Below are 15,306 nucleotides of genomic sequence, written 5' to 3'. Positions count from 1 at the left end.
GCGGAGGGCAGATATGCGGTCGCTATGACGACCAGGTGTGGGCGGAGGCAAGTAAACTTGTGGTGGAAGCAGACAGTCTATCAGGTCGAGACGAGTAAGGCCAAGTAAAAGTAGAGCCGTACTGTGCTGTTATATGTGGTGGAAATGAGGCAAAAGTTGGGTCCGGGGGTCCTTGGGGGGGTCCCCAGCAAGAAAGGGAATCATTTATTTTCACTATAATTCCGTCCATAACAATGACTATTGTAATCATGGGTTTCATACACTTTCTGTAATAAAACATCTAAAAGCAAAAATCTTATCAGATGGGATCTGTGGTCTAATTGGCGTCAGTTTGGGCTTGATGCGAAAAAGTTTGAGAAACACTGTTAGAAAACCTCCTGCACTGCTCCTCATTACTCCTGCACCGCTCCTCATTACTCCTGCACTGCTCCTCATTAGTCCTGCACTGCTCCTCATTACTCCTGCACTGCTCCTCAATACTCCTGCACTGCTCCTCATTAGTCCTGCACCGCTCCTCATTACTCCTGCACTGCTCCTCATTACTCCTGCACTGCTCCTCATTACTCCTGCACTGCTCCTCATTACTCCTGCACTGCTCCTCATTACTCCTGCACTGCTCCTCATTAGTCCTGCACCGCTCCTCATTACTCCTGCACTGCTCCTCAATACTCCTGCACTGCTCCTCATTAGTCCTGCACTGCTCCTCATTACTCCTGCACTGCTCCTCATTACTCCTGCACTGCTCCTCATTAGTCCTGCACTGCTCCTCATTAACTGCTCCTCATTACTCCTGCACTGCTCCTCATTACTCCTGCACTGCTCCTCATTACTCCTGCACTGCTCCTCATTAACTGCTCCTCATTACTCCTGCACTGCTCCTCATTACTCCTGCACTACTCCTCATTAGTCCTGCACTGCTCCTCATTACTCCTGCACTGCTCCTCATTACTCCTGCACTGCTCCTCATTAGTCCTGCACTGCTCCTCATTAGTCCTGCACCGCTCCTCATTACTCCTGCACTGCTCCTCATTACTCCTGCACTGCTCCTCATTAACTGCTCCTCATTACTCCTGCACTGCTCCTCATTACTCCTGCACTGCTCCTCATTACTCCTGCACTGCTCCTCATTACTCCTGCACTGCTCCTCATTACTCCTGCACTGCTCCTCATTAGTCCTGCACTGCTCCTCATTAACTGCTCCTCATTACTCCTGCACTGCTCCTCATTACTCCTGCACTGCTCCTCATTACTCCTGCACTGCTCCTCATTACTCCTGCACTGCTCCTCATTACTCCTGCACTGCTCCTCATTACTCCTGCACTGCTCCTCAATACTCCTGCACTGCTCCTCATTACTCCTGCACTGCTCCTCAATACTCCTGCACTGCTCCTCATTACTCCTGCACTGCTCCTCATTACTCCTGCACTGCTCCTCATTAGTCCTGCACTGCTCCTCATTAACTGCTCCTCATTACTCCTGCACTGCTCCTCATTACTCCTGCACTGCTCCTCATTACTCCTGCACTGCTCCTCATTACTCCTGCACTGCTCCTCATTACTCCTGCACTGCTCCTCATTACTCCTGCACTGCTCCTCATTACTCCTGCACTGCTCCTCATTAACTGCTCCTCATTACTCCTGCACTGCTCCTCATTACTCCTGCACTGCTCCTCATTACTCCTGCACTGCTCCTCATTATTGAAGACTGGAAAAGGCTCTTACCTGTGTAGTGCCGATCATCTGCATGAAGAGCAAGAAGAGAGAAATGAGAGAGTTAGATCGCAAAACTCATCCTGAGAAGATTAAGAATGCATAGAATACATCTGTGCAGAAGCATTCAAATTAATATACATGTGAGTGTACACTACACACACATGTACAGTAGAGTAGAGTAGGATGTGATGGGAGTGACTCACAGTGACAGACAGGCTTGGGCGTGTCTGTACAGTAGAGTACAGTAGGATGTGATGGGAGTGACTCACAGTGACAGACAGGCTTGGGCGTGTCTGTACAGTAGAGTACAGTAGGATGTGATGGGAGTGACTCACAGTGACAGACAGGCTTGGGCGTGTCTGTACAGTAGAGTAGAGTAGAATGTGATAGGAGTGACTCACAGTGACAGACAGGCTTGGGCGTGTCTGTACAGTAGAGTAGAGTAGAATGTGATAGGAGTGACTCACAGTGACAGACAGGCTTGGGCGTGTCTGTACAGTAGAGTAGAGTAGAATGTGATAGGAGTGACTCACAGTGACAGACAGGCTTGGGCGTGTCTGTACAGTAGAGTAGAGTAGAATGTGATAGGAGTGACTCACAGTGACAGACAGGCTTGGGCGTGTCTGTACAGTAGAGTAGAGTAGAATGTGATAGGAGTGACTCACAGTGACAGACAGGCTTGGGCGTGTCTGTACAGTAGAGTAGAGTAGAATGTGATAGGAGTGACTCACAGTGACAGACAGGCTTGGGCGTGTCTGTACAGTAGAGTAGAGTAGAATGTGATAGGAGTGACTCACAGTGACAGACAGGCTTGGGCGTGTCTGTACAGTAGAGTAGAGTAGAATGTGATAAGAGTGACTCACAGTGACAGACAGGCTTGGGCGTGTCTGTACAGTAGAGTAGAGTAGAATGTGATAGGAGTGACTCACAGTGACAGACAGGCTTGGGCGTGTCTGTACAGTAGAGTAGAGTAGAATGTGATAGGAGTGACTCACAGTGACAGACAGGCTTGGGCGTGTCTGTACAGTAGAGTAGAGTAGAATGTGATAGGAGTGACTCACAGTGACAGACAGGCTTGGGCGTGTCTGTACAGTAGAGTAGAGTAGAATGTGATAGGAGTGACTCACAGTGACAGACAGGCTTGGGCGTGTCTGTACAGTAGAGTACAGTAGGATGTGATGGGAGTGACTCACAGTGACAGACAGGCTTGGGCGTGTCTGTACAGTAGAGTACAGTAGGATGTGATGGGAGTGACTCACAGTGACAGACAGGCTTGGGCATGTCTGTACAGTAGAGTAAAGTAGAATGTGATGGGAGTGACTCACAGTGACAGACAGGCTTGGGCATGTCTGTACAGTAGAGTAAAGTAGAATGTGATGGGAGTGACTCACAGTGACAGACAGGCTTGGGCGTGTCTGTACAGTAGAGTACAGTAGGATGTGATGGGAGTGACTCACAGTGACAGACAGGCTTGGGCATGTCTGTACAGTAGAGTAAAGTAGAATGTGATGGGAGTGACTCACAGTGACAGACAGGCTTGGGCGTGTCTGTACAGTAGAGTACAGTAGAATGTGATGGGAGTGACTCACAGTGACAGACAGGCTTGGGCGTGTCCCACTTGCCCATCTTATTGCAGAGCGACGAGTTTGGGCCCATGATGATGAAGCCGGGCAGACAGCTGTAGTGTAATACCGTCCCCTCCACCGGGGGGCCCAGTGGCCACGAGGACACCCGGCCATTCTCCAGAGACGTCCACACCCGAGGACACAACAACACTGGGACAGAAAGACAGGGGGTAGATAGATACTTCAGAAACAACCTATAATATCTTCACATTCTTCAAATGTAAGACTTTTTGTAGGGTCTCTGTGTCATTTCTGGTCGAATGCTGACCTCTATTGTTCAGAAATATCATTACAAAAACATATGGTTTGGCCCCTCCTCTGCCCTCCTCAAGGACCACCAGGATGTCGGCCACAGGAGATGGTTCCAGATTTTGCGCGGACACGCCTGGTTTGGCATGGAGCACGCCTCCCCCATGCACGCCCACTATAATTATAACAGGCATAGAGGTGTTTAGCGCGGCAGGGAGAATACGACTGTGCTTAAGCACGCCCCCATTTGGCGCTGCGCTCGGCGTTAAACACACGCAAACGCAAAAATACCACTTTTACAACGATAGAGCCCCAGGAATCTACTAATGGAATGTACAGTATCTGGAGCAGGAAGCAACAAAGGTGGTGCATTTGAATAGATAAACATACTGGATGTGTCTATGATGACTTAAGCAGTGGCTCTCAAACTTTTTCACATCAAGGACGCCTAAATTGACACAAATTAGACCACTGACGCCCATTTGATAACAAATTCTGCTTTTAGATGTTTTATTACAGAAAGTGTATGAAACCCAATGACCAAAACAGTCTGTCATTCTGTCATTGTGTTACTTTATGGATGGAATTATAGTGAATGTTATTCCCCTTTTGCTGGGGACCCCCTGGAACCCCCTCAAGGACCCCTGGGTGTCCCCGGAGCCCCACTTTGAGAAGCACTGAGTTAGAAAGAACTCACAGCATCTGCTACGCTGGTTCAGCTCGGTCCACGTGCCGTTGGGCAAACACTTCCTGACCTTGGGTCCCACGATCACCCTGCTGCCTCTGCAGATGTACTCAATTTCATAGTCTACCGGCAGGACCTGCACACTGCGAATCTACACACACACACACACGCACGCATGCATGCACACGCACACACACACACACACACACACACACACACAGACACACACGCACACACACACTGTGTTAGTCTACTGACGTTCTCAAAGCAGAAGTAGTCAACAGGAAGAGAGGGGTCAGGCACATACTGAGAGTCACTTTATACATCAGTACATACTGTATGCCCCACAATAGATAAACAAGCCTCATTCAAAGATCAAAAACATATAATAAACATGATCATATCTGACCTAAAGGGATACTGTCTACTCTCACACACCCAACATTACCATTCAGTTCAAATGGATTCAACAAGATTTTGAATAAGTGAACCATATCAATATATATATATATCGATACCGGGGGGGGGGGGGGGGTCGTGATTATTGTGATATTGATCTCAGCCATATCGCAGTCCAACCCCAGTAGAAGGTGTTGCATTTTAAAGTCAAGTCAAGTCAAGTCAAGTTTATTTGTATAGCACATTTCATACACAGAGGCAATTCAAAGTGCTTCACATAAAATGGTTGACAGGAAAATAAAAGAAAAGAAGAGAGTAAAACGGACATTTAAAAGCATCACAACAACTTTAAAAAAAAGAGTATAAAAAGTGTATTACAGGAAAATAAACGAAAAGAAGAAATAAAATGGACATTTAAAAGCATCACAACAAAACTTTAAAAAAAAAGAGTATAAAAAAGTGCAATAGGCAGCAGGCGCAGCAGTTGCAGAAAGAGCTAAAACTTATAGAGGACTCATTGGGTTTGCATAGTAGCTGTCAGCAGTTAAAAGCGACGGTAAACATAAAAGTCTTTAGTCTATTTTTAAAAGTAAGTAAGGTTGGGGCAGATCTGAGGTCTTCAGGCAATTTGTTCCAGCTAGCAGAAGCATAGTGGGTAAATGCAGCCTTCCCGTGATTTGATTTGATCCTAGGGACAGTTAATAAGCTGGACCCTGTTGACCTAAGAGTTCTAGACGGTTCGTAGCGTGGGAGCAATTCAGCTATGTATTTTGGGCCTAGGCCATTGAGTGATTTATAGACTAATAACAGTATTTTAAAATCTATTCTCTGACACACTGGCAACCAATGTAAGGACTTAAGAACTGGAATGATATGATCAGCTTTCTTAGTCTTCGTTAGTACTCTAGCAGCAGCATTCTGAATGAGTTGAAGTTGCCTAAGTTCTTTTTTGGAGAGACCAGAAAAAAGGCTATTGCAGTAGTCTAACCTACTATAAATGAAGGCGTGAATTAGTTTTTCTAGATCCTGTCTGGACATGTATCCCCTAATTCTTGCTATATTTTTAAGATGATAAAAAGCAGATTTTCTAATTGACTTAATGTGGGAGTTAAAGTTGAGATCGGAATCAATAATAACTCCTTAGGCTTCAGGGATCGAGACTCAAGGCATGCAGTGATTTTAAGCCTTTGTTCTTTGGGGCCAAACACGATCACCTCAGTTTTGTCTTTGTTTAGCTGTAGGAAATTCTGGCACATCCAGTTATTTATTTGATCAATGCACTGGCACAATGATTCTATGGGGGCATAGTCAGCTGAGGAAAGAGTTATATACAACTGAGTGTCGTCTGCATAGTTATGATAGGCTACTTTGTTTTTTTGCATAATTAGGCCTAGAGGGAGCATATAAAGGTTGAAGAGAACGGGCCCCATAATGGATCCTTGAGGCACCCCACAGGTCATCCTAGTTAGGTCAGATGTGTAATTGCCAATGGAGACGAAGTACTTCCTGTCTTGAAGATAGGACTTGAACCACTGGAGGACCGTACCCGATAGCCCAACCCAGTTTTCCAGTCTGTCCAATAAAATTGAGTGGTCAACAGTGTCAAATGCAGCGCTAAGATCCAGTAGCACTAGAATCGAATTTTTGCCTGAGTCTGTGTTCATTCTGATGTCATTTATGACTTTAGTAAGCGCGGTTTCAGTGCTGTGATGGGGGCGAAAGCCTGATTGGAGTTTATCTAGGAGATCATTTGAGGTTAGGAATCTATTGAGTTGTAGGTAAACAACCTTTTCAATTATTTTGGCTATGAAGGGGAGATTAGATATTGGTCTGTAGTTACTGATTACCGATGCATCAAGGCTACGCTTTTTTAGTAGGGGTTTAATAACTGCAGTTTTCAGGGACTCAGGAAAAGTGCCGGTCACAAGGGATCTATTAACTATTTGCAATAGGTCCGACGACAGACAGTTATAAACGCTTTTAAAAAAGCTTGTTGGAAGGGTATCGAGACAGCACGAAGATGATTTAAGGCCTTGCACAGTTTTCTCTAAGATGTCGTGGTCGATAACGCTGAACTGGGACAAATTTATCGAACTAGAGATCTGCGGGTAGGATGATGTCACAGCATTTCTTGGTGTGGAGCCACTAATAGCCTGCCTGATATTAATAATTTTATCCGTAAAAAAGGCAGCAAACTCATTACATTTGACAGTAGAGAGGAATTCAGGTGCTAAACAGAGAGGCGGATTAGTCAGTCTATCAACTGTGGCAAAAGGATTAACTGACTTTGAAATGAAATGATCTGAATTTGAAATCATCTCATCTCTGCTGCTTTCACAGGCGCACATCAGCTCTTACATCACAGATAACAGCAGCCATCCCTTACCTGCTCCTGTGTCAGCCCTCTGTAGCGTATCCCTCCATCTCGAGGAGGACGGATGATAGCACAGCCTGAAAAGAAAGAGCAGAAATGAGCTCCAGCCTCCAGCTCCACTATCTGTCTCGATGTGCTCTGTGAGCTCATCTGATAGATACTGTAGCTCCGCTGATGCTGGCTGCTGATGGCCACTCAAGCTATCTGCAGCTTTCAGAAAGGTTCCAACGGGACCTTACTTTGCAACTCTGTCTTGGCAACATCTCTCTGAATGTAAAAGAATCTGTCACTGCCACCGTCTAATCTTATAGGTGGTTTTCACGGAATTGTGTTGCTAGGGAACAGTTGGAAACCAAGCTTATTATTATTAATGTCAGCTTTTGTATTAGCAAACACTGTAACAGGAAGTAAGCTAGGGGCAATTTAGAACGTTTATGTTGACAAGTTAAAACAGTCGATACTGACATCAAAATGAAACTTCTATACAAATAAAACTGCATAACAAGATGATAAAACAGAACCTCTAATTCAAGGGTTCTCTCTCTGGTCTTTCTGTCTTACTTCCCTTCTCTTGCCTGAGAACAGTACATATGGAGCCTTCTCTTGCCTGAGGACAGTACATGTGGTAGCTTGCCTTCTCTTGCCTGAGGACAGTACATGTGGTAGCTTGCCTTCTCTTGCCTGAGAACAGTACATGTGGTAGCTTGCCTTCTCTTGTCTGAGAACAGTACATGTGGTAGCTTGCCTTCTCTTGCCTGAGAACAGTACATGTGGTAGCTTGCCTTCTCTTGCCTGAGAACAGTACATGTGGTAACTTGCCTTCTCTTGCCTGAGAACAGTACATGTGGTAGCTTGCCTTCTCTTGCCTGAGAACAGTACATGTGGTAGCTTGCCTTCTCTTGCCTGAGAACAGTACATGTGGTAACTTGCCTTCTCTTGCCTGAGAACAGTACATGTGGTAGCTTGCCTTCTCTTGCCTGAGGACAGTACATGTGGTAGCTTGCCTTCTCTTGCCTGAGAACAGTACATGTGGTAGCTTGCCTTCTCTTGTCTGAGAACAGTACATGTGGTAGCTTGCCTTCTCTTGCCTGAGAACAGTACATGTGGTAGCTTGCCTTCTCTTGCCTGAGAACAGTACATGTGGTAGCTTGCCTTCTCTTGCCTGAGAACAGTACATGTGGTAACTTGCCTTCTCTTGTCTGAGAACAGTACATGTGGAGCCTTGCCTTCTCTTGCCTGAGAACAGTACATGTGGTAGCTTGCCTTATCTTGCCTGAGAACAGTACATGTGGTAACTTGCCTTCTCTTGCCTGAGAACAGTACATGTGGAGCCTTGCCTTCTCTTGCCTGAGAACAGTACATGTGGTAGCTTGCCTTATCTTGCCTGAGAACAGTACATGTGGTAGCTTGCCTTCTCTTGCCTGAGAACAGTACATGTGGTAACTTGCCTTCTCTTGCCTGAGAACAGTACATGTGGAGCCTTGCCTTCTCTTGCCTGAGAACAGTACATGTGGTAGCTTGCCTTATCTTGCCTGAGAACAGTACATGTGGTAACTTGCCTTCTCTTGCCTGAGAACAGTACATGTGGTAACTTGCCTTCTCTTGCCTGAGAACAGTACATGTGGTAGCTTGCCTTCTCTTGCCTGAGGACAGTACATGTGGTAGCTTGCCTTCTCTTGCCTGAGGACAGTACATGTGGTAGCTTGCCTTCTCTTGCCTGAGAACAGTACATGTGGTAGCTTGCCTTCTCTTGCCTGAGAACAGTACATGTGGTAGCTTGCCTTCTCTTGCCTGAGGACAGTACATGTGGTAGCTTGCCTTCTCTTGCCTGAGGACAGTACATGTGGTAGCTTGCCTTCTCTTGCCTGAGGACAGTACATGTGGTAGCTTGCCTTCTCTTGCCTGAGAACAGTACATGTGGTAGCTTGCCTTCTCTTGCCTGAGAACAGTACATGTGGTAACTTGCCTTCTCTTGCCTGAGAACAGTACATGTGGAGCCTTGCCGTCTCTTGCCTGAGAACAGTACATGTGGTAACTTGCCTTCTCTTGCCTGAGAACAGTACATGTGGTAACTTGCCTTCTCTTGCCTGAGAACAGTACATGTGGTAACTTGCCTTCTCTTGCCTGAGAACAGTACATGTGGTAGCTTGCCTTCTCTTGCCTGAGAACAGTACATGTGGTAACTTGCCTTCTCTTGCCTGAGAACAGTACATGTGGTAGCTTGCCTTCTCTTGCCTGAGAACAGTACATGTGGTAACTTGCCTTCTCTTGCCTGAGGACAGTACATGTGGTAACTTGCCTTCTCTTGCCTGAGAACAGTACATGTGGTAGCTTGCCTTCTCTTGCCTGAGAACAGTACATGTGGTAACTTGCCTTCTCTTGCCTGAGAACAGTACATGTGGTAGCTTGCCTTCTCTTGCCTGAGAACAGTACATGTGGTAACTTGCCTTCTCTTGCCTGAGAACAGTACATGTGGTAACTTGCCTTCTCTTGCCTGAGAACAGTACATGTGGAGCCTTGCCTTCTCTTGTCTGGGAACAGTACATGTGGTAGTTTGCCTTCTCTTGCCTGAGAACAGTACATGTGGAGCCTTGCCTTCTCTTGCCTGAGAACAGTACATGTGGTAACTTGCCTTCTCTTGCCTGAGAACAGTACATGTGGTAACTTGCCTTCTCTTGCCTGAGAACAGTACATGTGGTAACTTGCCTTCTCTTGCCTGAGAACAGTACATGTGGTAGCTTGCCTTCTCTTGCCTGAGAACAGTACATGTGGTAACTTGCCTTCTCTTGCCTGAGGACAGTACATGTGGTAACTTGCCTTCTCTTGCCTGAGAACAGTACATGTGGTAGCTTGCCTTCTCTTGCCTGAGAACAGTACATGTGGTAACTTGCCTTCTCTTGCCTGAGAACAGTACATGTGGTAACTTGCCTTCTCTTGTCTGAGAACAGTACATGTGGTGCCTTGGCCTCTCTTGCCTGAGGACAGCACATGTGGAGCCTGCGATTGCAGCCAGTTCCACACACATTGTAAAGACCTAATTACTAAACATTCAGCACATTTCTCAGCAGAGGGCAGGAAAGACCACTGGACGTGACTCCCATAGCAAACAACCCCCCACCCCCATCCTCCCTCATCCTCCCTCATCCCCCTCATCCTCCCTCATCCCCCTCATCTCCCTGCTCTGCACAAGGAAAATGACAGCTGGCTAATGTGGTGGCAAGCTGATGTCTGTATTACACAGATCTGACATCTGCCTCTGAGCGTTAGCGTCACGCCGTGAGCTAGCAGATGAAAGGATGATAATAAGCACTATGTGTTAACAGCAAATAGCCAGGAGCTTTTTCAGCTGCCATTGGTTTCAGGTTGGATTTTAAATGCAGGGCTGGGCCCAGCCTGGCTGCTAGAGGTCCAGTACTGCTCTGTAGAGCTGTGGCAGGAGCTGCCTGCTCTGACAGAGGGGAAAAGGCCAGAGACACAAAGGCACAATACTAAATGCATACAAATCGCATCAAATGAGACGTGACAGACTGACGTGACAGCCTGACGTGACAGACCGTGCAAAGGCACAACCATTGCCTGTCCAGCCAGCAGTTTGATGTTGATACGACAGCCATGTAGTGGCAAAATGAAAGTTAAGATGGTGCGCGTAGTCACCGTTAGCTGGGTACCTGCATCATTTTGTGAAATCAGGACTTAAAGCCCCGCCCTCCAGTCAGTTTTTCCTACCTGTTTCACCGTTGATGATCTATGAAAACCTACATGTGCACACGCTGTATCAACTCTGTATCAACGCTGTATCAACTCTGTATCAACGCTGTATCAATGCCATTTTGTGCCAAAGAGCTTACATTGCTAGTTTGTTCCACTGAACAAACTATTAGTTAGTGAAGGGCAGAACCAAAAGCCATGAGACAGTGTGCCCTCCGACACTTGACACCTGTCACACAGTGGTGAGACAGTAGGGAAGATCTTGTGTAATTTCTGCTTGGAATAGTGGAGACGGTGAGCGACTTTAAATTTGATCAGCTGGTGTCTGCTATTAACTGAGCAGAGTTGTACAACCGACAGACTCCTTTCCCATAAGATGTCAGATAAATCAGTACCAAGTTCCTCCTGCCATGCTGCTCTAATCCTCTCAGTAGAGGCCGTGGTGCATTACTCTGATCATTGACACGAAAGAGAAAAAGAGAAGTGACCAGGACGTCCCCTGCAAAGATATATTTAAAGTCCCTGGAAACCAAAATCCACAAAAACGTTCTAACTATGTTATTTAGGATCTTATGTTACTAATTATATGCCTCCGAAATTATTATGCATTACTTTCAACCCAAAGCCTTAAAATCGACACTTTTCTACAAGATTCTACAAGATACTTCCTCATTGAAGAGAGCAGCGCGTGAGGTGCTAAAATGTAGGAGCTTATGACGTCATAAGCTCTATATAACCTTTGTACACGCGTGCAATCCGCACCCACCTATGGCAAGTCTGTTCTTTGCCCCCAGTGACAGCGCTCCCTCGCTGTCCGTCTCCCTGTGCCTGTGTGTGAGATTAGCAAGGTGTCGGGTTTCAAGCCATGTGCTCCTCTCTCTCTCTCTCTCTCTCTCTCTCTCTCTCTCTCTCTCTCTCTCTCTCTCTCTCTCTCTCTCTCTCTCTCTCTCTCTCTCTCTCTCTCGGACTAGAGAGAGAGAGAGAGAGAGAGAGAGAGAGAGAGAGAGAGAGAGAGAGAGAGAGAGAGAGAGAGAGAACGGACAGAGATCTCTTCCTCTCAGAGCCACGGAGCAACCAGGGGAGCAACGCGCGAACACACACACACACACACACACACACACACACACACACACACACACACACACACACACACACACACACACACACACACACACACACACACACACACACACACACACGGTGTGTGCACTCATCTCTCTTTCTCTCTCTCTCCGTTTCCCTCCCCCCTCTCTCTCGCGCTCTCCGAGACAGAAATTTCCCTGCTGTAGATGGGACACGCCCACACATTCCGCGGGAGATAATACACTCTAAAAAATAATCGATTTTCATGCGTTTTGCCACACCTGTCAAACCTAAATTTATATACTTTGCGACGTTCATCATCGTTCAAATTTGGCTGGTGGCTTATTAACATAGGGTCCTGTGATGTGATGAACTCAAAATGCTAAATAATAATAAAATATTTTTGGTTTCCAGGGACTTTAAATATGTTTTTTTACAGTACGGTATCATAATCCCAACGCTGTATCTAAATATGATTTTGTTACATTATCATAATATCATATTGTCAAAATGATGTGCTTGTTTGGGCTGATGTTCAACATGGCCTCCTTCATGTTGCGCACGTACACGTGCACGTTCGCATGCACACGCACGCACGCGCACACACACACACACACACACACACACACACACACACACACAACACACGCACACACACACACACACACACACACAGAGTATCCATTGTACTGGTGCAGACTAAGAAAGCATCTCTCTGAACAGACAACTGGAGGCAGTCAGTCAAAGACAGATAGTGGTGTGTGAGGAAGTGATTACCAGCAGATGTGTTGTGTGCAGCAGCACGGAGCCAGGAGAACACTGAGACCATGAAGAGAAGAAAGGGCAGTGCCATCCCTCCACCTGGGAAACGAACAGAGGGAGAGAGACACATTCAGAGGAAGCAGAGAGGGAGAGACTGCTCAAAAAGCCAGAGAAATCAAAAACAAATTAGATGAGAAATATACCCTCAAACACTAAAAATATAAATATATATAAATATACCCTCAAACACTATAAATGAATAAATAAATATATATATACGGTATATATATATATATATATATATATATATATATATATATATAGTATTCATTCAGTATATAAATGGGAGCTAGGGCTCTGTCTGTCTGTCTCGCTGTCTGTCCCACTGATGACATCATCAGTGATGTCATAAATTTGTCAGTGATGTCTTAAATCCCACTGATGACATCATCAGTGATGTCATAAATCCCACAGATGACATCATCAGTGATGTCATAAATTCACTCTCTCACACACACACACACACACACACACACAAAGTCACGAGAGAGACTGAGGGAGGGGGAGAGAGGAGAGGGAGGGAGAGAGAGGAGAGGGAGAGAGACTGAGGGAGAGAGAGGGAGACATTGTGCGCGCGCCAATAGGGCAGGCAAGGCCACACAGCAGCTGAGCTGCGGGCAAGGCCGAGCAGCAGCAGCGCTCTGTCCCACTGATGACATCATCAGTGATGGCATAAATTCACACACACACACAAGGCTATAGTTCAGTGATGATGTCATCATGTCTTGTCCATCCACCATTTTGTTTCGTGAATCATGATCCTAAAGGTCTTTGCACACACAGTCACACGCATGTTTTCGTATGCGTGTTTTTTAATCCGTCATCTGAAAACACAGACGGGTTCCAGCTCGCAAAAATCTATTGACTGATGCGAAAAACGCAGAAAATCGAACCTCGTCCGAAATCTTAAATGATGGACGTAATTGTCGGACTCGGTGTGTCAATGATGATTGACACAAATGAGGTCGTATTCTTTTTTCTTTCGTGCGTCAATTTCGGACGAAAATATGGACTTGGTGTGCAAAAGCTATAACACTCATACTGCTATTCTGACTGTATGAATCCTGGCAAACTACAGGCTTTGCCTCATACATTTACTCCTCCATACATTTAGCTTTTTGTGCTCCGCAGGTCGCAGATCCTAATGGAAAGTGGAATGGATCCAGGCGTTTTGATTAACTTGGCTTTTCGCCGCCTTTACGAGCTTCAAACAGCCGTGAAATGACGGCTTGTTCTCATCACTCTGGAGGAAGGAGGGCCATAACACAACACAGTCATAAGACACCACTATATGATGACCGACAGTGTGCCGTTGCCTCAATAATGGCCTGGCCAGAGGGGACATGAGAAGTGGCTGTCACAGAGTGAGCTGTGCTGTTGTACAACTGTTACAGGCTGCAATGCTGGGCTGCAGTGTGTGAGAAGTCAGATATGTGAGGTCCATAATATTATATTATATATACAGCAGTGTGAGTAATAATAATATATACAGCGTGAGTAATACTAATGTATAATATACAGCAGTGTGAGTAATAATAATATTAGATTATAGGCATAAAGGCATAAAAGGCCGCAGTTTCATAAACTTTTGTTAACCACAGACCTTATTGGATGCATTTAAGTGAAATCCCCGTAGACTTTTCTCCTGACGAACCAACATGGCAGCGATTTCTGGTTAAGCCTACAAAAGTACGTCATCCCTGTGGTACTCTATAGACGCCACATGGACACACACCATTAGCTGTCAGCTATCAAGCTAGCTACTGCTAATGAGCTAACGTTATTTATTTTCAATCTGTTCCTTGCATATATTCCTTGCATACGTGGCCTTAGATGGCTTTACCGTCCAATGCATCCCTGGCTCAGAACTCACAGATTTGCAGCTCAAACTGTGACTAAACAGATAAGTTATCTTCACCCATTACTTTGTGTACCATTCACTTACATTTTGTTTGGAATCAATGGTTTCCAAATGCCCTGACTCTGCCATCTGAAGGCTGGGCGCTCCCCATCTGCTCAACTCCTGATACAGCTCTTTGTAATACGACAGGCAAAGGTAATGTAATGTCCCACCCTTCCAATCTGATATTGAAAAGACGAAAGACATCTCCTGTAAGAATGTTATGCAAATGAGTGCAAGCGAAAAGGAGAGAGAGAGAGAGAGAGAGAGAGAGAGAGAGAGAGGGAGAGAGAGAGAGAGAGAGGGGGGGGGAGAGAGAGAGAGAGAGGGATAGAGGGAGAGAGAGAGAGAGAGAGAGAGAGAGAGGGGGAGAGAGAGAGAGAGAGAGAGAGAGAGTAATAACACAGAGTGAGATGGGAAATAAAGAGTGCTGGTCACATGGAGAGAGAAAGTGTACTGCAGATTGCAGCTAGTTGATTATGATTATGCAGGAGAAGAGGGATGAGATACACTCTATGAACGATGCACGATATATCGGCAATCATATCAGTATTGGCCGATGCTAGTGATTTTTTTAAATATATATCGATATTGGTCCGATGAATAAAATAACAGCAATGTTAATATCGGTTATCGTATCAGCCAAAATATTCATATCGAGAGGAAAACAATGTGATAAATCGATGATTTATGAGCTTGTACAAAGACATTACTTTGTCAAATTCAGTGTTTACATGTGTTTTTCAGTA

The 15,306-nt window shown here is 45.6% G+C and overlaps 1 protein-coding gene across 1 annotated transcript in view; it reads right to left on the bottom strand.

Annotated features, from left to right (window-relative positions):
- The window catches only part of gabbr1b (gamma-aminobutyric acid (GABA) B receptor, 1b), a gene marked incomplete at both ends in the record, with an annotated part of 129,572 nt that extends 116,884 nt beyond the window's left edge, over positions 1 to 12,688 (bottom strand). The window contains 5 exons of the mRNA XM_083646800.1: positions 1,722 to 1,739; positions 3,302 to 3,487; positions 4,284 to 4,422; positions 7,057 to 7,121; positions 12,613 to 12,688. Of these exons, the coding sequence (XP_083502926.1) occupies positions 1,722 to 1,739; positions 3,302 to 3,487; positions 4,284 to 4,422; positions 7,057 to 7,121; positions 12,613 to 12,688 (484 nt within the window). The remainder of the gene's footprint in view (positions 1 to 1,721; positions 1,740 to 3,301; positions 3,488 to 4,283; positions 4,423 to 7,056; positions 7,122 to 12,612) is intronic.
- Positions 12,689 to 15,306: the final 2,618 nt, after the last annotated feature.

The sequence above is a fragment of the Poromitra crassiceps genome (assembly GCF_964638095.1).
Source record: "Poromitra crassiceps genome assembly, chromosome: 11".
NCBI classification, from domain to species: Eukaryota; Metazoa; Chordata; class Actinopteri; order Beryciformes; family Melamphaidae; genus Poromitra; species Poromitra crassiceps.
The sequence above is the reverse complement of the archived record's forward strand: the minus strand, read 5'-3'. Positions and strand labels throughout refer to the sequence as shown.